The 22095-nt window shown below is 47.2% G+C and overlaps 1 protein-coding gene across 5 annotated transcripts in view; it reads right to left on the bottom strand.

The window, feature by feature from the left end:
- Window positions 1-16874: 16874 nt before the first annotated feature.
- Window positions 16875-22095, bottom strand: part of PCTP (phosphatidylcholine transfer protein) — a 29282-nt gene continuing 24061 nt past the window's right edge. For all 5 annotated transcript variants that reach the window (XM_016207206.2, XM_016207208.2, XM_016207209.2 and 2 more), the window contains 3 exons: window positions 20399-20570; window positions 19477-19544; window positions 16875-18139 (listed from right to left, as the gene is read on the bottom strand). In XM_016207206.2, coding sequence (XP_016062692.1) covers window positions 18074-18139; window positions 19477-19544; window positions 20399-20570 — 306 coding nt within the window. In that variant the 3' untranslated portion in view covers window positions 16875-18073. The remainder of the gene's footprint in view (window positions 18140-19476; window positions 19545-20398; window positions 20571-22095) is intronic.

The raw sequence follows: 22095 nt of genomic DNA, 5'->3' as shown, positions 1-22095 counted from the left end.
GCCTTCCCAACGGGGGATCGAACCCACCCACCCACCCCCCTGCTGCTTTTTGGTTCGGTATGCTAATAACTGGATATAAAAGGAATCCTCAAGCTGCCATTCCTGTTCTTTCTCCCTGTCTCCCTTGCCAGGCACGTCTGCCCCCGAGTCTGTCTGCCATTCTCCGACGTCGGCCTCGGAACACGCAGGTAACAGCTGAGAACTGTGACTTTGATTGAATGGGTTCCACAGGCAACGTGGGTGGTCTGACCTGTCTCCCACCTTCCCTTGGTGCTCTCCCTGAGGACCTGGAGCAGGGGCCGGACCCATCCCAGCACCCCCACACTGTACACCGTCTATTGCTGTTCTAACAAGCTACAGGGAGACAAAGCGCCCGGGCTCAGGTCGGGGCACTGTCATCGGTTAGCTTGGACTAACGAGTTAACATCTGAGCACCGTTTGTCTTCTTTGTAACATGAGAGAAATACCAGTGCGCACTTCATGCGGTTGCCTCAAGGACAAAATGAAATGATGCTTGCAAAGTGTCCCCATGGCGCCCGGCGCGTACCAAGAACTCATTAAATGTTGGTAGTCATGTTTGTTAGCACTGTTGATTTATTACATTGCCCCGTGACGCTTCACTCTGTTCCCCTCGACGTGAACTGAAAGCCCCTTGACGCGGCGGCCGGAGCAGGGCGGCTAGAATCAGAGCTCTTCCACCCTGTTAGCTGAATGACCTCCGACAAGCTACTCTGCACGTCTGAATTTCCTCCCGCATCTGGAAAATGCAGATAGCGATCCCCCGCGGCGCTCCTGGGAAGATCCGATGGAGTAAGATACGGGAATAGGCTGGATGCTCACTAAACAACGGTTGAATCAGGACTTAGGCTTGGGTCACTTACGCAGCTTGTCTTTTTTTAGCTTTTAGCTTAGGTTTGCAACTGCAGGAGAAAGCATCCCACCCTCCTCTGTGCCGTTTCCAGCGGGACAGGGAGCCAAGGCATTAGCGAGCTTCTGGCAGGCGCTGGGCAAGGAGTGTGATCACAAGACCACCGTGCAGAGCTCTGACAAGCAAATGTGCAAATTATGCTATTCAAGCTGGAAGATCACCCGAGTGTGTTTTGGAACCGCAGTGACCACATCCAGCTGGCCTGGGGAAGGAAAGCTGCCTGGCCAAAGGTTTTATTATTTTTATTTAAAAGTGTGAATCATCAGACAAGCAACCCTTTCCAGCCAGGTGCTGTGTTCAGGTCCCACGTAACATCTACTTCTTTGGCGCTGAGCAAGGTGAACGTGCCCCCGAGACACTGTTGCGGGCCTGGGAGGCCCCGGAGGTCAGCATCTTAAGCAAGGTGCCCTTGGGATAGCACTTAAAGCCTCTAGGACTCAGTTTCCTCGTGTGTCAAAGAGGAGAGTAATAGGCAATGCTGCATGGGTTGTTGTCAGGATGAGACAAGATGTGTGAAAAGTGCTTAGAATACGTGACTGTGTTTTCTATGATGACGACGATTATTGTACTGAGGCCTCTGAGATTTTCAAGAGGCATGTGCTCATCGGTTTATATTCTGTTTGAAGAAGAGACTTTATATATAATGAATGAAACGATGACACAGAGCTGTTCGGAATGCCTAACAACTGAGCGAGATCTCTACTGTCTTAGTGGCTACAAATAACCCTGTTGGAGAAAATATTAGAGCCACGTCTTACAGGCAATCGAAGGATGGAAGCAATGGGCAGGAGGAAAGGAAATGACTGCTTTCTGAATCCGGCAGTGCCGTCTATATGCTAAGCGGAAGGTTCATTTCCAGGTAGCAACAGCTTCATTGTTTTTGTTTTTTCTCTGTATCTACAAAGCTAAGCTCTGTCCTCGATGTGCATGGAGAAAACATACCTACACACACACAAACAACATACAAGAATACTAGGAAATGCAAAAACAAAAACATTCGGCGGGTGCTCTGATTTAGAAAAACAACCTAAGTCAGAAGTTATAGGTTTTTTTTAAAAAAAAAAAAATATGTTTGTATTGATTCCGAGAGAGGAAGGGAGGGAGAGAGAGAGAAACATCAATGATGACAGAGAGTCACTGATCGGCTGCCTCCGGCAGGCCCCCTCCTGGGGATGGAGCCCACGACGGGCCATGTGCCCTGACCGGGAGTCGAACGGTGACCTCTTGGTTCATAGGTCGGCTCAACCACTGGGCCACACCAGCCAGGCAGAAGTTGTAGGTTCTTGTCCTGACTCTACGACTTACTAGCCGAGGCATTTGGGTACATTACAACATTTTCTAAACCTCCCCGCATCTATACAACAGAGATTATGAAACTAATCCTGCTGACCCTGAGGAGAATCATTGTGCCAACAGGTAACAGATATAAAATCATATCTAGAGAACCTTTTCCAAGAAAGGAAATATAAGACCGAACTCAATCTCAATTTAAGGGGCTTGTTTGCTTGTTTTGAGGAAGAAAAAAGACCCTTTTACAGGAGTGGTAGAAAAAAGCGACATGGACAACCACTCTTTTGAGGACTATAAGAGCATTTTAAATATCATTTTTTTCATGTCAGAATTTCTATTTTCTTGTTTGGAGACAGAGAAGGCAAAAAGGTAGAGTGTCATTTTATAGTCTGCTTTAACTCAAGGTTGAAGGAGACTAGCGATGTCACACTCAGGCTGGGCTGGGGTTTGGCGTCTTCGCTGCGCCTCGATGTCTCGGGCACCGCTCCTCACCGGGTATCGGAGGGGCAGCCTGGGAGCAGTTGCCCAGCACTGAACTGGCTCAAGTCTTAGTCTCAGCTGACGTCTTAGAAACTATACATTACATGCGCCAGAGGAACGAAGTACGTTCTTCTGTTTGCTTTGGGGAAGTGTAAGCTTTGGCTCATTCTGGGACTGAGCTCCCAGGGTTCGGACATCTTCCTATAGGACATTTTCTTTCCCATTAGTGCTGGCAGGACTCAGCTCCAGTGCGATGCTATTGAGAGCTCTGGACGGAGAGGAAAGTTGCAACCCACTGGCTAGTATGAGTCACTTGGAATAATGTGCCGATGTGAATTCTGTGAGCCTCGAGCTAACGTGACTCTGTCGCTCGCATGCCTCATAATTAGGATGAAGCGTGAGGTCTAGTGGCCAGTGCAGAAAACTGAACCACAGTCCAGTGAGTGCCAGCTACGTGCCAGGCTTCTCCGGGCCTTTTAGGCTAACCCATTTGATCTTTACAACAACTCCTGAGACAAGTACTGTTACTGCCTTTTTATGGGTGAGTACATTCATGTTAAATAATTTGCCTACAACCACGTGGCTGGTAAGTGGCGGGGAATGCTTCTCAGAGGAGGTCCAGCTAATCCAGGTCCTCACGGAGGTGAGATGTATCACCTAAGGAGCGGGAAGGGCATTTTTGTGCATCAGATTGGCAATGCATAGGCGAAAGGGCCTGGACCGGAACGCCAAAGACCAAAGGCTGCAGCGTTATCCATGCAGTGCAAGAAGTGCTGCCTTTCTGCTGATGAATCCCAAGTTCCTATCTCCATCCTAGGACATTCTCCTGGGCTGCAACCCCATTCAACCCCTATTTCAAACACGTGGGAGAACACCTCTCTCTAGAGGTCACCTGTGCTCCTGGAACTTAACATGCCCAATACTGAAACCACCATCTTCCCTTTCCCCTCCTTTCCTCTGTCACCTCACGTTTAGGCTCCTATTTCCTGTCTCAACTAATGACGGCTGCTTTGCCAGGTTCCTATCCTAAGCTACAAACTTTAGAAAGCAGTCCTCTATTCTTCCACCTTAAACCTCACATAAAAATTCATCAAGTCCTATACATGCAGGGATATACATAATATTTTATAGAGAACATATTTAATCTAATTATATACTATTTAAATATACTTCATTATCCCCCATTTATACATCAAGATTGGCTAATTTAGGACTTCGGATTTCTCACCTAGACTGTCCCAGCATCCTGCGAATTCAGCGATGCTGAGCTTACGCCTGCTGCCACTTTCTCTTCTTTCCCCTCTTACGCTCACGGCAGGCGTCACTTCTGTATTACTGGAGACCCTCCTGATGCATCCAGATATGGTTTTAAAATCCTCCTAAAGCAGCTCTCCATAAAAACACTGCTAGAGTTGATAAACAAATTACAACCCTCCTGTCATCTCCTCTCTCTTTCTCTTCCAGATGGTATATAGATAGTATAGGTTGTGACTCCAGAGACAGATCGCTGGTGTATAAAGCCTTTTACCATCCAATTAAAATTTTCACATTGATTTACCATTATTGACACAAACACTCTAATCTCTTATGGCAACACATTTATCCCATTCCTGTGATCTGAAAGTGCTTCCTTTGCTCGCGCTCCTATTTCTTCCTAAAATTCCCTTCTCCATTCACTATCTGCCTATTTAACTCCTATTTACTCTTGTCCTTTCCTAAACTTCTCTGGGAATAGTTGATCCTTTCTCTCGATCTCCAGAGCCCGTTCTGTAACCTTAATAGAGTATACAGGACTTTTCATTGATATGCTTTTAATTGTTCATACATGTGTCTGGGAGAGCATTCCAGGTAAGAACCAGGTCCTAATTCAACACCTAATGCCCGGCAGGTGTTCAATTAATATGTTAAAAGAATAAATAAAGCAGGCAACCCTCCTTTCTCTTCGGGGTGTTTGCTTACTTCCCTTTAGTCATTAATTCAACAAGCACGTTTTTTCTGTCTACTGTGTATTAGTCATCAGGCAACATCCACAACAGAAATCTGCAGTTTCTGCCAAAGCACCACACTGTACCTAAAGCCACAGGAACCAAGTGAGGGCCACTTTAAGTAGCTTTTACGCAAACATTTCAATGCCATGCTCCCTTCCATGGGTGAAAGGAACTGTAAATGAAGTCTTTGGTTCACAGAGAGTTATGGCACAATTCTTGGCTCGCTTTGATAAATATTGATCTTGTATAAATTACTCAGGAGAGGCGGCCGATGGTTCTCTGAGCAACACCCCCCCCACCCCACTCCCCTTCATGCAAAGACATAAATCATTTATGAATAGAGTCCCACATGCTCCATGAATAAGTCCCTTGGATTCCAAGATGACTGATTCTCCAGCGTTTTCCTCGTCTGAGTGCAGACCTAAATTTAAGCAAGCAGGCGGACTGCGTGAAGTTACAATGCCCTTTTGTCCACTGTAAGGTGAGAGACGCATAATAGACTTTCAAGGGTAAACATCGCATGTTTCAAAATAAACACCACTCAACGCGACCGCACATTTGTGCCTTTAATAAAGCCCACGGCCAGGACACAGCTCTTTAGAAGCGTCTCATGTCACGTTCATTTCATTGTAAGTTTCAGTCACTGGTGGAAAGAGGGGAGTGGGTGTCTGTGGGTGCACGGAAAATCGTGGAGAATTCGTTTTCTTTGACTACAGCTGAACCGAGGCTTTGGTTTCATCTGGGAAGCTGTTCATAGCACAATAAGGCGCCTGTGTGTGGCGGGGAGTCATTAAAATAAAGAACCAAAGGGCAGCAAACATTGGTTTTCAAGGATTCTTGTGGTCCCATTAATAATGAGAGTGTCTAACCTCTGGGGACTTCATCACGGAGGGGACAGCGGGGGGACAGAGAGACACCCTGACAAGTTGCTTGGTGGTCTCTGGGCAGGAGCTGGAATTTGTCATTAGGGCTCACACAAAGGTTCAAAATGCTGAGACTTCTTGGGAGAAATAAAGGAATGTCACTTACGCGTTCTGGTGCCTTTATTGATGTGACTTTCCCCACCTTGAATGTTTTTTGTTCTCCAATTCTAACTTTTTCACATTCTGGGCATTTTTTTCTGTTTCTTTCACAATTTAAGTTGCATTATTACTCACAACACAAGCAATCCTAGTTTTGGGAACTGATGGGCAGAAAATATTTCATGAGAGTTCAGAGACCTATAAACGAGGAGGACTGTTGCAGAATTATTTATAAAGAGGAAGATGGAAAACCACCAAAATGGCCACAATAGGAGACTGGTTAAATAAACTATAGAATGTTCCTACAAAGGAATGAAATGAAAGCACTTAAAAATGTGGGAGAAAATATAAATACAACAGAGAGAAGGTTGTCCAGGTTGTATTGAGATTTGAAAAAAAAGGGCAGGGAGGTTGCAAAATAATATTTACGGAATGATTCCTTAAAACAAACAAACAAAACCACTATATCGTGTGTTTACACACAGATAGGGTTTATGATGGTTATGTCTTGGTAATATAATTAGAGCAAAAAGGGAGAGTGAACTTTTACTTTTTGCATTAAGTATGTCTATGTTACTTGAATTTATTATCATGCATAAGGGTTATAGTTTGGTTGGGTTTTAGTAACTGAAAATATTTTAACGAAAAGCTTACTTGTCTTTCAGATCCAGGCCCAAATACCATCGTATCTAGGAGTGATTTCTCCCATTTCATTTCTGCAGTGTAGTAGAATTTTGCACCGATTTGGTAATATTTGCTGCAGATAGTTGCAACGTTATGGAGAGAGCACTTAACTTGACATCAGACGGCTAGAGTTCAAATTCAGTTCTGCCACTTTCTAGCTGTATAGTAATCTTGGGAAATAATAGAGCTCCTAAGCCTAAGTTTTCCTTTCTGCAACATGGGAGAAACAATGCTATCTCCACAGGATCCTTGGGAGTTGACAAGTAAGAGGCATTAATACACTGGTTATTTGTGTGCCTGTCTTGTGCATCCTATAACATTTCAGTCCCCAGGAGAGCAAGACTACTACGTTCATGAATTCATTCAATAGATACAGTTTGAGCTACTAGTAGGTGTCAGGCACTGTGCCAAGCTCTAGGGACACACAATGAACAAGAAAGATGACCCCTCTCTCACATGAAACTTGCAGAAAAAGCGCGGAGAAATCACACACATAATCAGACAATCGCCCAACAATGTAGTAAGTGTTACAGTAGGAGAATCAGGAAACTCTTTGGGTAGGAAGTGACACTTTCCACTGAGCCCTGGAGGATCCATAAGCTTTAGAGGGCAAAAGAAGATAGAATTTGAAGAGTGTGTCAAGTAGAGGGAAAGGGAATGAGTGAGAGTGTAGAGCACTGAGAATTTTAAATTCAGCATGGCTGGGACTTAGAGGGCGAGGAGAGGGGTAAATATGAGTCTTGCACCTCCCTGACATGCCTTCTCATCTCCACCCTCCTGAATAATCAGTGGGGCCTCCCAATATCCTAGAAGGTTAGAATTGAAATGTCTTCCAGGGGGCCCCCGGAGGGCAAAAGGGTCAGAGATTTAGAGGGACAGCATCTTATTAATAGCACACTTATCCAGAGACCCAGCAATCAGGACGCACAGACAATTGGCAGTAACGGTACTGAGTCAAGACAGGAACTGGCAAGGAAGCATTTACAAAGCGGCAGCAGTCTCAGGCACCTGGTCGGGATATGAACGGCACATCCTTAACATCAATCCCACGTCTGAGCCAAAAGGAAACTTGAGGGTGACGGATGAATTCACATCTTCCCACACCATGTTTGCTCCACAAAAGCATCTAGTCATATGTTGTAGATGTGAGTTTCTAGGAATTTTATTTTTCAAAGGGTGATGGAAGAAAAGAGGATGAGTGGATATTAACCACTTAATTTAGATTTATAAGAAGGAAACAGTGGTTATGTGCAAGGTAGGGGAGTGGGTAAAATGGTGAAAGTGGGGCAGATGTATGTTGAATATGCCAAGTGCTTGTGTACATAACTTTATTTAGTTTTCACAACAATTTGGGGTATGAATGTTATCGCCCCCATTTCAGGGATGAGAAATACTGAGGTTCAGCGACACTAAGTGACTTGCTGTGAGCACAGAGCCAGGAGCTGCCAGGCTGAGTTTGAATCCTACTCCACCTCCAGTAAGAGTATTCTTTTTATTATGTGACAATTTCTTGCAGGAACCCTGGGAGAAAAGGGCTGCTGTATCCTAAAGTTCATAAAAAAAGCAAGTAAAGCCATGAGAAGAGTTTAAAAGAGGGATATGTCCAAATCCACAGCTGAGGAGTATAAAAGATACATAGTTTCTGCAGGATAGGCAGATCCCCTCACCCCCAATATTTTATTATGGAAATTTTCAAATACACAGAAAAGTTGAAAGAACTGTGAAGTTAACACCCATCTACCTACCACCTAGATTCTATAATGAACATTTTTGCTGGGTTTGCTTTACTAAATATTTTTTAAAATATGTAAGATACAAACACATAAATGAATACATAATAAGAGTTAAAAATAAGGATTAGAACATAAGGATTGTTATGCTCATGGTCCAGAAATAAACAGAAAATGGATGAGATAAAGTTTCACGAAAAGCTGGAGGCCAGCAGTGATGTAGAAGAAAGCAGTTGTAAAAGATGGAAACAAGAATAATCCGTGTTCAGAGGTTGTCTGCCTCTGGTTTCTCTAGTGAGAGTAGGAGAGTAGCCAAGCCAGTTAACCACCATATTCCCCTCCCCCGCCTCCCCCCCCCCCCCCAATACACACACACACACAGAGGAATCTGCCTTGAGATGAGAACAGTCTATGTGGAAGCTAGAAACAGACAGATGGGCAGTTCCTGGATGCTGGTAAAGCAGGAGACCATCCCTGGAGGCCTGACTGACGGCATCATGGACCCCAGCAGTCCCTTTGGAAACTGGGTGGAGAGGAACAGCGCTAGCTCTCATGCTTCCTCTCAAGCCAGCTGAATTTGCAATCTCAGCTCCAGAGATGAGCGCAAAATGGGAAGAAACACCAAGCATCCAATGAAAGTCTATAGCATGAAAAAAAGGACACTATATTGAGCAAAACAGAACTTACACCCAAGGAAATGAAGTTAACACAGTAAACAGAATGGGGCTTGTAGAAAAGGAATAGGTATGTTCTTTATTATTTCTGAGAGTAAAGCCAAGGCCAATAGATGAAAGTGGCAACAGTTAGACTTCAACACAGTCTGAAGTGAGAACTTTCCAAATAGTTATATTCTATCCAACAATGGGCTTCAAATAGAGCACAGACAAGCTATAGCCTTGGCCCCATCCTATTTGGCATTTTAATCCAATATTTGATTAAAGGCATAAAAGGGTGCGTTATCAAAACAGAGCAGCTTAGTGTTGTTGTTTTGTGTGTGTGTGTGTTTTAAAGCTTAGCCAAAGGGCTAAAATTAATTGGTCCAGATACCAGGGAACAGGAATAAATAACCCTGTAATCACTGGGCCTGGCATATAGGAGACCTACATTAAGTATTTGTCAAATAATCTTAAGAACTATCAGGGCAAATACATGTCCATCTGATTTAGACATAAGTAAGTATTCATGTTCTTACATGGTGTTCATTAAATTTTCATTCTGGAAGGGAAGCCAGCTAACAAATAAATATATAAATGTACGTAGTGATCATTTCCATGAAGAAAAATAACAGATGAGTGAAGGAATAGAGAATGATGTGTGATCACTCCTGTTTGCTTTGTTTGCTTTAGAGGTGAGAAATTAATTGAGAGAGGGAGACATTAGAGCAGAGAACTAAATGAAGTGAGGCAGTGCATTAGTTATCCATCGCTGTGTAACAAACTACCCCAGAACTTACTGGCTTTAAACAGCATTTACTGTCTCACGGTTTGAGTGTGTGTCTAGGGCCTGGGCATGCCTCCTCTCTCCCAGGGCTGCAATCAAGGTGTCCTCTGGGACTGCAGTGATTGCAAAGCCCAGCAGGTAGGGATCTGCTTCCAATGTCACTCAGGGGGTAGTTGACAGACTTCGGTTCCTCCCAGCCTACTGGACTGAGCATCTCAGTTCCCTACTGGCTGTTGGCCAAGAGGCCACCCCTGGTTCTTTGTCATATCAGCCTCTCCACTGGGCAGCTGACAAGTGGCAGCTTGCTTCCTCAGAGCAAGTGAGATGAGCCAGAGAGAGTGAGCAAGAACAAAGGCACAGTCTTTTATAACCTAATCTCTGTGTGACATCCTGTTACTTGCAATTCTTTTAGAGCAAACCTGTTCTACTCTATGCTAGGCTTCCCCATTCCATTCTATTCCACTCCATTCCACTCTATTCCACTCCATTCTACTCCATTCCACTCCATTCCATTCTATTTCACTCCACTCCATTCCACTCCATTCCAATCTATTCCACTCCACTCCATTTCATTCTATTTCACTCCACTCCACTCCATTCCAGTCCATTCCACTCCCTTACATTCTATTCCACTCCACTCCACTCCTTAAAAGCAAGATACTAGGTCCAGCTCATGCACAGGGGAGTGAGTATACACAAGGTCGTGAGTACCAGGAGGTGGGGTCAGTGGGAGCCATGTCAGAATGTTGCCTACCATAGGCAGTGCACCACATACGGATCTGGAGGAAGAGTATTCCAGATGTTGGGAACAGCCAATGCAAAGGCCAAGGTGTGTTTGAGAGAAGGCTGGAGAGGTATAAGAGGAGGAGGTGGAGCTTGAAAAGTAGGCGGGGCCAGATCCTACATCATACAAAACTTTTTAGGTCTCACTAGTTTGGATCTGATCCTGAATGTGAAAAAAAGTCCCTGGAGGGGTTTGGGTAGAGGAAGGTAAATGAACCTTTCTTTTATGAAACCATGGTGCTAGTAATGGTATGTTCTGTTGTTTTTTTATTTATTTTTAATAAACTTTCTAGGGGGAAGTTGGCAATTAGTTCTCTATGTTAAAAAATTACTTTAATGTACTGGTTCCGAATACCCCGAATCTGACAAACTGGTGATGTATAAGGAGATGGTTCGCAATCAAAGATGCCTTAGGATTTGAGCTCTCATATGTTGTTTAGGGAAGAAGGATTCTTTGATTTATTATTTTATCATGAATTGTTATTTTATTATTAGTGATTGCAATCAATTGAGCTCCTCCCACTTCAACCTCAGGCAAAAGTGAGGGAAAGCAGGGAGTTGGAATGAGAGTTGGGTGGACTGTGTGTGGAGCCGCTGGGGAAGGCCTCCCCTGGCCCACGGCTATTCAGGGAGTGCAGGGTCTACATGCTGCCCGAGAAGAAACACACTTAAATTGCCGACTCCTTCTCCCTGGTTATCTGGGTCCGTTAACCCCAGCACAGAGCTGGCAGCTGAGCTCTTCCCTGGCCAAGCTGCTGCACTTTGAAATTCCCCCTGGGCTACCCCGCCCAATGATGTCAGAGGGCTGAGTGTCCTGCCAGCCACCCCCCTCACAAGGTGCTGTGCGAAGGGGAAACGCACCCTGTCTTTGCTCAGGAAACACCTGGCTGATCCGCTGGTCGGTCCTCCAGCGGGTCGCTGGCTGTTTCATAAGGGACAGTAAGAGAACAGGATGGGAAGACACGGGGCCTCGGCAATGACTCAACCCCGCCGGCAAGTTAGAAACTCAAATGAGATGTGAGGAAACGGCCTCCCTGGCAGGTCCCCTCCAGGGACCCGGCACCATCGCTGCGCAGTCACATTTCCTAGCTTGTAATGGAAAAGAAATGCTGTTTACAAGAGCTTAATGTGGCTGGAATGGGGCCCCGAGCCAAGCGCTGGAGTGGAGGGTGAGCTCCGACTTGGAAGCTTTCGGCGGTCCAGGAATTATTCAATACCAGGCCTGAAATACAGGCTCCCAATGAAGAATATTCTTCCCTTCCCCTTGGAAAATGAAACACCACATTCATCGGCAAGCAGAACCCATGACCACTTAAAAACAGATCCAGTCCCTCGTAAGCTGGGTGACACAGAACAAAACGTCGCTGTATGTCCTTCGCTGAGCTCTAAGTGCCGTTTTTATCCCGCTCGGCTTCCACTGGCCTTTTCTCGGTTTATGAACCACTAGAGAGGAGCCGGGAAAACAGATAGGAGAGCGTGGATTTGGTGTGCTCCCCCCCCCCCCCCGACCTCCACCTCTGTCCCTGGGGGAGCACAGCTTTTCTCAGCTTTCAGGATCCTGGCCTGCCAATGAAAGGGTCTCTTCTCCTCCGGCTGGGGTGCCTGCCCCAGTTCAGTCAATAATACCCTTCCAGCATGGACTATGAGATGGTCGGCATGAGTGCTCCAAAGGAGTTGGATCAGGAATGGAAAGGCGAAAGAATGTTAGGTAATAAAAACCAAGCCAAAAAAGAAAACAAACCAAAAAACTGAAACAAACCAAAAACCATTCTAAAAATTCATTTGGTCCCAAAGTTCGCTCTTCGGTGAGCATTAGGTAGAACACAAGTGTAAATGTTTTTGTGCCCATCTTTCTGGCACAGTGGTCGGACTGAGATCAGGAGCTACGTTGTTGCTCCAACACGGATTCACTCGTTCCTTCCTTCTGCAGAGAGTTTTGGGCATTTTTTGTGTTTTCTTTCTTGAGTGTATATAGGGTGTCCCTCCAAAATGTAGACACGCACTTTGAATAATTATAAAGGCAGTGTTTATTAAAATACATTTCATTTTCAAAATCGAGCCATCAGCCGTTAAAGTGCGTATACATTTTTGGGGGACGCCCTGTATATATTTGGGAACAAGCAGCATCCCCATAGAGGGTGCAAAAGATACTGATACTACTCTCCCGGAACCCAGAGCCACTACCAGAGATGAACCAAAAGTTAAAAAAAAGACAATTCCCCCGTTCCCCTGAGAACTGGCAACAGTCTGTAGGACCCCGGCTGCAAATGGCAGACTCACATTTCTGTCACCACATCTAGGCACAAATAGCACGTAACCCAAATTTCTGTCTGACCATATTTTGTGGGCCCCGACCTAAGAGATGCTAAGCCAAGCTCTCAGGACACAAAATGAGACAAACAAGAAGGCAATAGCTGTCCCAGTGAGAGAAAGGAGGGACAGACAACAGGTACCTGAAAGCACATCCACAAGTCACACAGTTCAAATAATCTTACAAATCTCTTTTGGCTGCTGATCTTACTTTGGAAAAGAAGGGACGGAGCGAAATGTTACCTTCCTCTCTCGACGCATCACAGAGACAGCGATGGGGAGCTGACTGGGAAGATTTCTTACCCTTTGCCGTCTTCTGCCAGGTTCCCAGGATCAGTCTGCAGGCTCTGGAGTGAGTGGGGTGTGCCAGCAGGGCTCATCCGAGTCCCCAGAAACTGCCGAAGAGAAAAAATAACTTTCCCTCTAGCCTCGGAGGGGAGCACTCAGCTGAGACACGGTTTTCTCCAGGTGCCTCCTACACGGACAAGCTCGTTTAGGTTCAACGTTCCCCGGTGTGGCCACCGCAATCCACGGTTGTCCCTGGTAAGCTCAGCCTGCTTGCTGGGCCTAAAAACAAAATGTAACTCACCTGAGGCCTCACACTGCCTGACCCTCCCAGTCCAGCTTAAGTCGGACTCAGTCTGACCCCAGACCAGGTCCAGTTTCTAAGTCAGGCCCAGTCTGACTCCCACCAGTTTTCAAATCCAGTCCAGAAAAAAGAAACGCTCGAATCAAGTGTGAAAGCTCCAAACGCAGACACTGCTGAGCTGGGCCCGAGGGGGCCTACCCGGGACCTCCAGAGCAGGGAGAGCTCGGGGGGCTCAATGGGCTCGGCAGGTGCCTATAAACGAGAGCGCTGGTTGCTCCTGGGGGATGTTGGGGTCTCCTTCGGTTTTTTTATTCTGACACCAGAGCTGTTCAAAGACAAACTGAGCCATATTTAAAAATTCGAGAGTTTATTTGAGCAAAAATCCATTCGAATCAGGCAGCATTCAATCAAACAGATATAAAAAAGCTCCGAGGAGCTGTACGAAATGAAAGACTTTGACAGGCAGCAGGGACAGGGAACAAAGAAGTTCCGCTCGGGGGGAAAGCAGGCTGGTTATTGCGAGGTGACTTTGCTCTAAGACAACCTACCTAGCTGATCCGGTGATTCCTGAGTGAGTGGTTTGAGATTTCGTTTATCGAAAAGCCAAACTGCAATTAAGTCTGGTAATGTAGCGCTTAGCATACGCAGCTCCACCTGGGCCTGTTGTCTGTTTTTAGCAGCCGTTAGCCACAAGCTCCTGAAACGGTGCATGCTTCCGTTGCCTGGGGTGGCGCTCCTGCTCACTGTCAGGGACTAGACTGCTGGCTCCCCAGGGGAAGGGTCCCTCTATGGACCCCTGCCCCGCGCTGAACCTGCGCGGCATGAAGAGAGCTTGAACTGTCACTCACATGACGTGCCACTCAATTGTTCCATTTTATGTCCCGTGAAAGAGAGCACATGTTACGTATTTAAGCAGACGCACCCACAAATGCACATAGATTAGCAATATAATCTTTTCGGAAGCCCTCCTGTTCTACTGGTTCTAAACCCTGAGAACCTAAACAATATGTTTCTATCATTTCAAACAAACAAACAAACAATCTTCCTGTAGTTGGGAGGAGTATAGAAAGAGAAACTTTGGAGAAAAAGGACCTGCTTGCATTTCTTAGGCCTCTGCCTTTTCTGGCTCCTGAATTGGCTCTGCTCTGACGGGCTGCTTGAGACAGTCCCATCGGAGAGCGCGTTGCACCCCAGCTGGGCCAGGACACGTGGAGGGGAGGTGCATGGGTGCTCCCTGGCCTTCTTTTTTCTGGTTCAACTTCAGAGGCTGATGCTCCACTTTGGAAACTAGGTTTGGGTGTGGGCTACTCTTCCTGCCTGACGGTGGAGGGGACTCGAAAAGGCTTAAAGCACCTTGGATGGGATCTTCATGACGATGCTAAGGGGGTGGGAGAGATGACGGAGCACCACGGGGGAAATGAGCAGCTGTTACGAATGAATTAATCTCATCAGGTCATCCATTCCTAGCTTAAAATCCTTCGAAGCTTATTGGGGTTCTGGGATTAAGGTCCAAATTCCTTACCGTAGCTCTCAGGGTCATCTCCCACCACCCGACTGCCTCTGGTGGTTTCCCAGACGTAGCTGCTGTCCCGCCTGCGGGGTTTTGTGCAAGTCGTTCCTTCCCCCAGCTTGCGCCCAGCCAGCTCCATGTTCTCCCCTCACCCCTCAAACTGGTCAGTGCCCTGCCCACCACCTTAGAGCCTCCAACACCCTTTACTTGCTTTCTCAAAACCCACCACCCTTCCAACAGCTTGTCCGCCGTGTCTCCACCAGACCAGAAGCTCCTGGAGGGCGGACACCAGGCCTTTCTCATTCATCCCAGGAACCACCCTGCCTGTCCCCTTGGCAGACTGACACCAGACTCCGGGCTCCAGCCGCCTGTTGAGTGACCACATACCTCAAAGCTTTTGAAGATAATTCTCTGAGCCAACTGGGTCGTGCTACCAGCAACACGGGAACCAACGAATGGGCTGTCCCTGCTTCGTCTCTCCCGAACCCGGCTGGGAAATCAGGGTTGAAGGGCAGGCTTGAAAGATGGGGGTGCTGGGTGAGGAATCTCCGCCAGGGAGCCAGGCCAGGACTCTCCCTGTGAGGGGGAACATCTTCGAGGGCAGTGACCCTCTGCTGGAGCTCCTCGGTTCCAAGGTGCTCATTAACTCTGAACTTATGCACTGTGAACAAGCCACCTGTGGAAAAGATTTAGCACCAGCAGTAGTGCTGCTTTGTTGTTGTTGTTTCATTAAAACCCAGACATCCTGACTAACCTCAGCTGGACTCAGTCCCGACAGCGCCCTTTCCAAAACATTAAAATATAACTTGTAGACACACCAGCAAAGACGGCCCTTAACAAAGAAGGGACCTTAGTATTTTAAAGGAAGGACCTATGGGAACCTAGAACACCCAGAAATGATGGTTTGGGGGACATAATTTGACTTGAATTATTAAATAATACACAATGATTGTATGTGACATTACACCTCTGTATCGGATGGGTTTAGTCTCCTGGGTATGCGTCAGTCAGTCTCCTCACAATCACTTATTCCCTCATTTCGTCACCACCTGAGTGCGTGTGTACTGCAGGCTACCCTACAGGGCAATAACCAAAGCGACAGAACTGTTTCTATTCACAAAGATATTATTGTCTATGTGGAGCCACAGACATGGGAAAAACAAGTGGGACAAAGTGCCAGAGGAATGACAATATATTGATGACTTTCAAATTCCAAAGGGCACATTCAGCCCCTGTGAGCAGGCGTACCACAAAGAATCAGGGGAGCCTCACTTGCTCCAGTTCTGTATTTTTGGTGTTTCTGGCTCAGGGATTCTCAGCTCCCCACATAATCCCATATTTCAATGCTGTATAGAACTGTTTTCTCCAGATTAGCAAACATAAACTCCAAAGAATCAAAACTCTAATGACAGCAAACTTTTAGAAAGTTAGTATTCTTAATATCCCCAGAGTTCTTTAGCAAGTTAGGAAACACTGTTTAAAACTGCGGTTTGTGTAATGTCGTTTAATGTCAGTTCTCTGCTCAAAGGCTACAACCTTAGTGCTTGTGTCTCAGTGGCTCTATACATAAAATTTCAACTTGACCTTCTGAACATGAGGCACTTCGTTTAGTTTATCTATAATTAAATCCCAGCTACACTCATGGTAATGACATTTTAACAATAAATTAATGAAGTATTCACTTAGTTGCATAATTCTATCATTTGACAATGACTGGGGCAGGGAAATGCACATGGTTTAGAGGGAGTCATGGAATGATGTAGGTTTAATAGAAAGAAATGCTGTCTCTCCCTTCACCCCCCCCCCCCTTTGGCTCAGCATGAGCCTGGGAAGATGCAAGCCTACCTTTTGCTGTTAGCAGCAACCCTGCCACTAAACAGCCCAACATCAAAAATAACCTGAAGAGAGCTGAATTCTAACGTCATCTTGAACACCTGTAACAACCCACACCTGAAGCCATTCTTCACCTGGCCTTGCGGGTAACTGAGCCTAAAATTCTTTTTTCGCTCAAGTCCATAAGTTAGGTTGGTTGTGACTTGTAAAAAAAAAAAAAAAAGAGACCAAATTGATTCAGCCTCACCAAAGGAACAAGGTAGGAAGGAAGCTGCAGACAAGACAAACAGAAGCCACTCTGTATTTATTTGATAGTCAATAACTTCCCTTCCCAGAGAGAAAATGCACAGACTGAGGTATCCCATTTTAATAAACCCCTTGCTTCTGGCCTTACATCCTGAATTTCTATGCCCATTAATCAAGGTTTGATACCATCACACACAGTGCTTAAAATTTTTCCCTGAGATCATCAAGGCTGCGTCACAGAATATCTTGCCCTACCAAAATTCAGGAGAAAACATAGGCAACTAGAAGTCTTTCGGTGGTGGAAGAGGCAGACAACTTAGGTAGAATTCCTGAGAAAAAAAGTGCAGAGTCGCCCAAGCCACTCATTTATGTTTCCCTGGCCATGGAATAGTATCCCTTTGACATCTCCAAATGTTCCAGAAGGGAAATTCATCACATTGCACATAAGGACACTATCACAGGGTGGTGTGCCAAGCACCTGGGCTTTTGCTAACTATCAGGGCCATCCTGATGCCTCAGTTTCCAGTAAAATGCAGAGCTAGTGAGGTGTTGGCAGCCCCTCCCCAATGGCATTTGGGACACAGAAACATCCAGACATGGATGAACAAGAAAAAATGGTAATCACAGCATGTGTTTGGCCAGGCCTACATTGTTTTTCAACATGGTTTGAAATCAAAACAGCTTGTGACCCTCCAGCTGTGGGAATGGGCACAGGCTTATTGGATTATCCCCTCAAATCCCAGCTAAATCAAGTCACCAAAGCTTAAGGCAAACGGACATCAACACAGTCTTCCAGTCTTGATATGCTGAGAATCTACTCAGCAGGGAATGCAGCTTCCACAGCCCCTCCGGAGTTGCAAGAGATCACATTCTGGGCAGGAGCCAGCTTGCCTGGACGGGGCATTCTTACATTTTCATTGTAGCTCCTCCACCCACCCATCCCCTCCAAAGGGCACAATGGATTGATTGTGTTCCCTACTGAGGACTTCCCCTTTGGAAAACAAACAAGCAGAAGTTTCCCTAATCTGACCCATATTCAACAGTGGAAGGAGGCAGCGGGTCCCAGGGCAGGGGGAGTGGGAAAGGAAGCGGGGCGTCAGGCACAGAGGCTCAGGGCCGACGTGCTGGGGAGCGAGCCGGCCCCTGGAGACAGAAAAGCGAGAGGAAGTGCCGAGCGTCCGTGGGTGGTGGCTCTTCTGCAGGCAGCGGCCCATGAGCGCAGGGTTCCCAGGTCCCCTCCTTAGGTTTTCTTGAGGTAGGTCCCACAGGCTTTCGCCAGGTCTTTCAAGAAGGTAGGAACTCCATTCTGCAAAGCAAAGGAGACTGTCACTCCCATGTCCTCACTGCAAGGTGAACAAAGATGACTTTGGGAAGATGAGAACACAGTAGGGCCTCGGAACGACTTCCACGCAATGGTGCCATGGGGAATGGCGAAAGGGAAGCTCCAGGGCGCACGTGACACTGGGCGACAGAGGCCACTGTTGCAACACACTCACTTATAGTTTGGCTTTTGCTAGTGAAAAGCTAAGACATTTCTGAGGCTTTGTTTCTTGAAAAGAAGAAGAAAACACAGGAGATGGGATGGGGCTGGGTTGTTCAATTCTGCTGAAGTAATGAAAGGACCTGCTTTACCGAATTAGAGAACGGTAAGGATCTGGGGGTGTGAGGTCGGAGAGGTCAGTGCAGTTAGTGTTGATCCTTTTGCAAGACTTTCCCCAAACGTTATCATATCTACTCCGACTCTGTGAGGTAGGTAATATCCATCTCCACTTTTAAAATGGAAAAACTCTGCCTGGCCGGTGTGGCTCAGCAGTTGAGCATCGACCTAGGATCCAGGAGATCGCAGTTCGATCCCCAGCCAGGGCACAGGCCCCAGTTGCAGGTTCGATCCCCAGTCGGGGGCGTGCAGGAGGCAGCCTATCAATGACTCTCTCATCATTGACGTTTCTCTCTCTCCCTCTCCCTTCCTCTTTGAAATCAATACAGATATATTTAAAGAAGTAAATAAACAAAATAAAAGGGGAAAACTCAGTGACCTCCATAGTTTACACAATCAGAACAGGGCTGGATTCAAATTCACATGGGTTTGACCCAAAGCCTATGAACTTTTTCACTCTCCCAGGGGATCTGCTCCCAGGGGAGCCCTCCAGCCAGTAAGTAGGACTCGTACAAAGCAGGCTGAATGGTCCCCATGAGGCCAGGCTCCTAGGCAGTTCCCAGAGATCTGGGCTGCCACTGTGGCTCCCTCTCCTTACAGAACAAAACAAAACTGGACGCTTTCCCCCGGCGCGGAGACGTCTGGCTGTCTCCCGAGCCAGGTCAGCTCCTCCATAAGCAGATACAGGGTCCCACTGTCCCTACAAGGAGCAGGCTATTGTCCCGAGGTTCCAGCGAGTGATCCTGGCGGGGTCTCAGGCCACTAGCAGGGAGGGGCTGGCATTCCGGCTCAGGATTCTTTGTCTTTTGTCCCAGCTTCATCCTCGGTGTTGGCAACCCCAGTCCTAGCCGTGGTCACTCAACCAAGCTGCTTCATAAAAGAGCCTCATTAGGCTTGAGACAGCGTGTCGCTTCGGCCTGACAGCCCCATGGGCTAAGTCAACATTTGTCAAACACACTCCCCACCCCCGCCTCCTGGGATCTCACCTTGGCGGCCCAGTTAATGAGCCAGGACGGAATTTGGCCACCCGGGTTATCGAAGTAATACATGAAGACTAGAGGGGGGAAGGAAAGCACAAGTCAGGAGGAGAAAACACGTTAGGAAGGTACAGCCGCAATCCCTGCGAACCGCCCACCTTCAGATTCTGACCCAGACAGACAGGAGGCAGGTGACACATAATTCAGGCGGATTCTCTTCTCTGCCTTGTCTTTCGGGGCATTTACATATAAACATTTTTCAAAACCTAGTCAGGGTACATTTTGCTGCTGTTTCTTAAACACCTGCAAGTGCTAGACACTTGGATGGAGTCTCTCACTCTCTCTCTCATTCATTCATCAACCTAACAATCGTAAGGAGTTGGTGAAACTAAACCCCAGTGTATAAAAGATAAAGAGGAGACTCAGAAGTGTTCGTTGACATGTCAAGGTGACCGATCTAATGGGCATCACAACTATGGTTCAGATTTCCCTTCAGGTTCAAGGCCCCCCTTATCCCAGCAGGGCAGGTGGCCACAGGCCTCACTGTCTGCCCCCAGCCCTTCTTGCGGTTTGAACGGAAGGTAGGCAGGCCCCAGGTCTCTGGGTTTTTGCCGAGGGGGAGCTGTGTCCCCCGAAACATTCCTACCGGCTCTTTGCCCTCCCCACAGGACCAGCCTGAAGCCGCTCGGAGCCCTCTGGCTGACTTGGATGCTCTAGTTCATCTGGACAGCTGTCAGTAAAGGATGGAGTGAGTCAGATTTAACATCCACCCTGCACTCTGGCCAAGTTGCTGGGACGAAACGCGTTTGTTTGGTGCCCCTGCCCATCCTCTGACCTCGGGGAACGCGCCTCATGCATTCACGCGCCTCACGGTCGGCGTGGCCTTCACACGGGCAGGCCGGCCGGTGCCTGGCACGCACCCCGGCTTTACCTTTGCTTCCCTTCTTGCCATCGCTCTCGATCGCCAGGCTCTGCCTGTAGCCCTTCACCCGGACCACGCCCGGCCTCTCAGCAAAATGTGGCACGGAGCTGCTCTGGGCCAGGACCACGTGGACCTTCCGTCCTTCCACGTCCAGCTCTTGCCGCTGCCGGGTGTAGACGTACTGCAGGGCTGGTCAAGGCATGACGTCAACACCAGCATTTCGGGCGGGCAGAAGGAGCGCCCCACAAGCCAGGAGCCAAGGGAGGGGTTCTGTTCCCCCCGTTTGCCCCCTGTACTCTCACTTCACCCACCTGCCCTGCCTCCTTACCTGCACTGCCAGACTGTGCCTCACATCGCCTGGTGTATCGTTTGAGAGCATGCACTGCCCGCCTGTGAATAACCCCTTGATGTCCTTAATTACGCAAGGAAACCACTCCTCCTTTCTCTAAGGTGGCACAGGGAGATATCAGAGTATTGATCACCTGTCAGCTGTGTGATCCTGGCTTATTTACTCAACCTCTCTGAGTCTCACTTTCCCTACGTGGGAAAAGGGAATATCACACTCAGCAGGCACGCCGGTGGGGACACCACAGGAAGACTGGAGCAGAACAAGCACACGATAAACATCCCAGGTCCTTCCATTCTGTCCTGACTTCCCCCAAAGCTCTAATTACTGACCTCTATGCACAGAGGACAGTCAAGCAATGTTACTTATAACTGGCGGTCGAGGGAAGACACTGAGTACCTGGATACCTAACTCTGAGTTAACACTTGTTCTCCAAGAATAACAGTTATTCCATCTCATTAAACACAGAACCACCACTATGTCTAGAGCACTATTCTAGGGAAGATAACTACATCCTAAGAAATGATAAGTCACTGCTTATTGAGCCAAGAAATAAACCCTCATGGAGCTTAAAATCTAGCTGGGGGCCAGGGTAGATACATAGACTTAGACACAAAAACGCATACAGACAATACACACAAAACACACCCACACCCTCCCTCTCTTTTTAGAGAATAATTATTTAGGAACAAACAGACTTATAGAATGTTGGAGCTAGAAAACATCCCAGTAATCACCTGATTCAGTGGTTTCCAAAACTTAATTTTTAACCCACAAGCCCCTTTGGTAAATGGATCTTATAGGGAAATTCAGAGTCTAAAGCACTCAGCTGCTATGACTGAAGAGAAAGCTTGCTTATCAATCATCCAACCCCCCCCCCCCCAGCAAATGTTCCTCCCACCCTCCCAGGCTAGTCCTAAGTAGGCTTCTCAGAACCTGGGAGTGGCAGCTAAAACTCCCCATGTCCCATTCGGCTGCATCATAAGATAAATAAGGAAATTGAGGGAAGAAATAGAAATGCAGGGTCCAGAGCCAATACTGACGGAGGGACCACTGTGGGGCCATAAAACATGAGGAGGTATGAAAACACCTGGAATTGTGGGGGCCCAGGTTCCAGTCCCAGTCTGCCACTAATCACCTGTATGGATGCCTCTGTTACTTTACCTCTCTATAGACTGAGGGAGTGTGTTAAACACTCTTTATAAATAAATTCTTTCTGCCGCCCAGGCATGGCTCAGTAGCTGAACATCAACGTAGGATCCAGGAGATCACAGCTCGATTCCCCGTCAGGGCACATGCCTGGGTTGCGGGCTCGATCCCCAGTTAGGGGCGTGCAGGAGGCAGTTGATCAATGACGACT

This window comes from Miniopterus natalensis, chromosome 17, assembly GCF_054644295.1.
Source record: "Miniopterus natalensis isolate mMinNat1 chromosome 17, mMinNat1.hap1, whole genome shotgun sequence".
NCBI classification, from domain to species: Eukaryota; Metazoa; Chordata; class Mammalia; order Chiroptera; family Miniopteridae; genus Miniopterus; species Miniopterus natalensis.
Note: the sequence above shows the minus strand (reverse complement) of the source record. Positions and strands in the feature narration are given on the sequence as shown.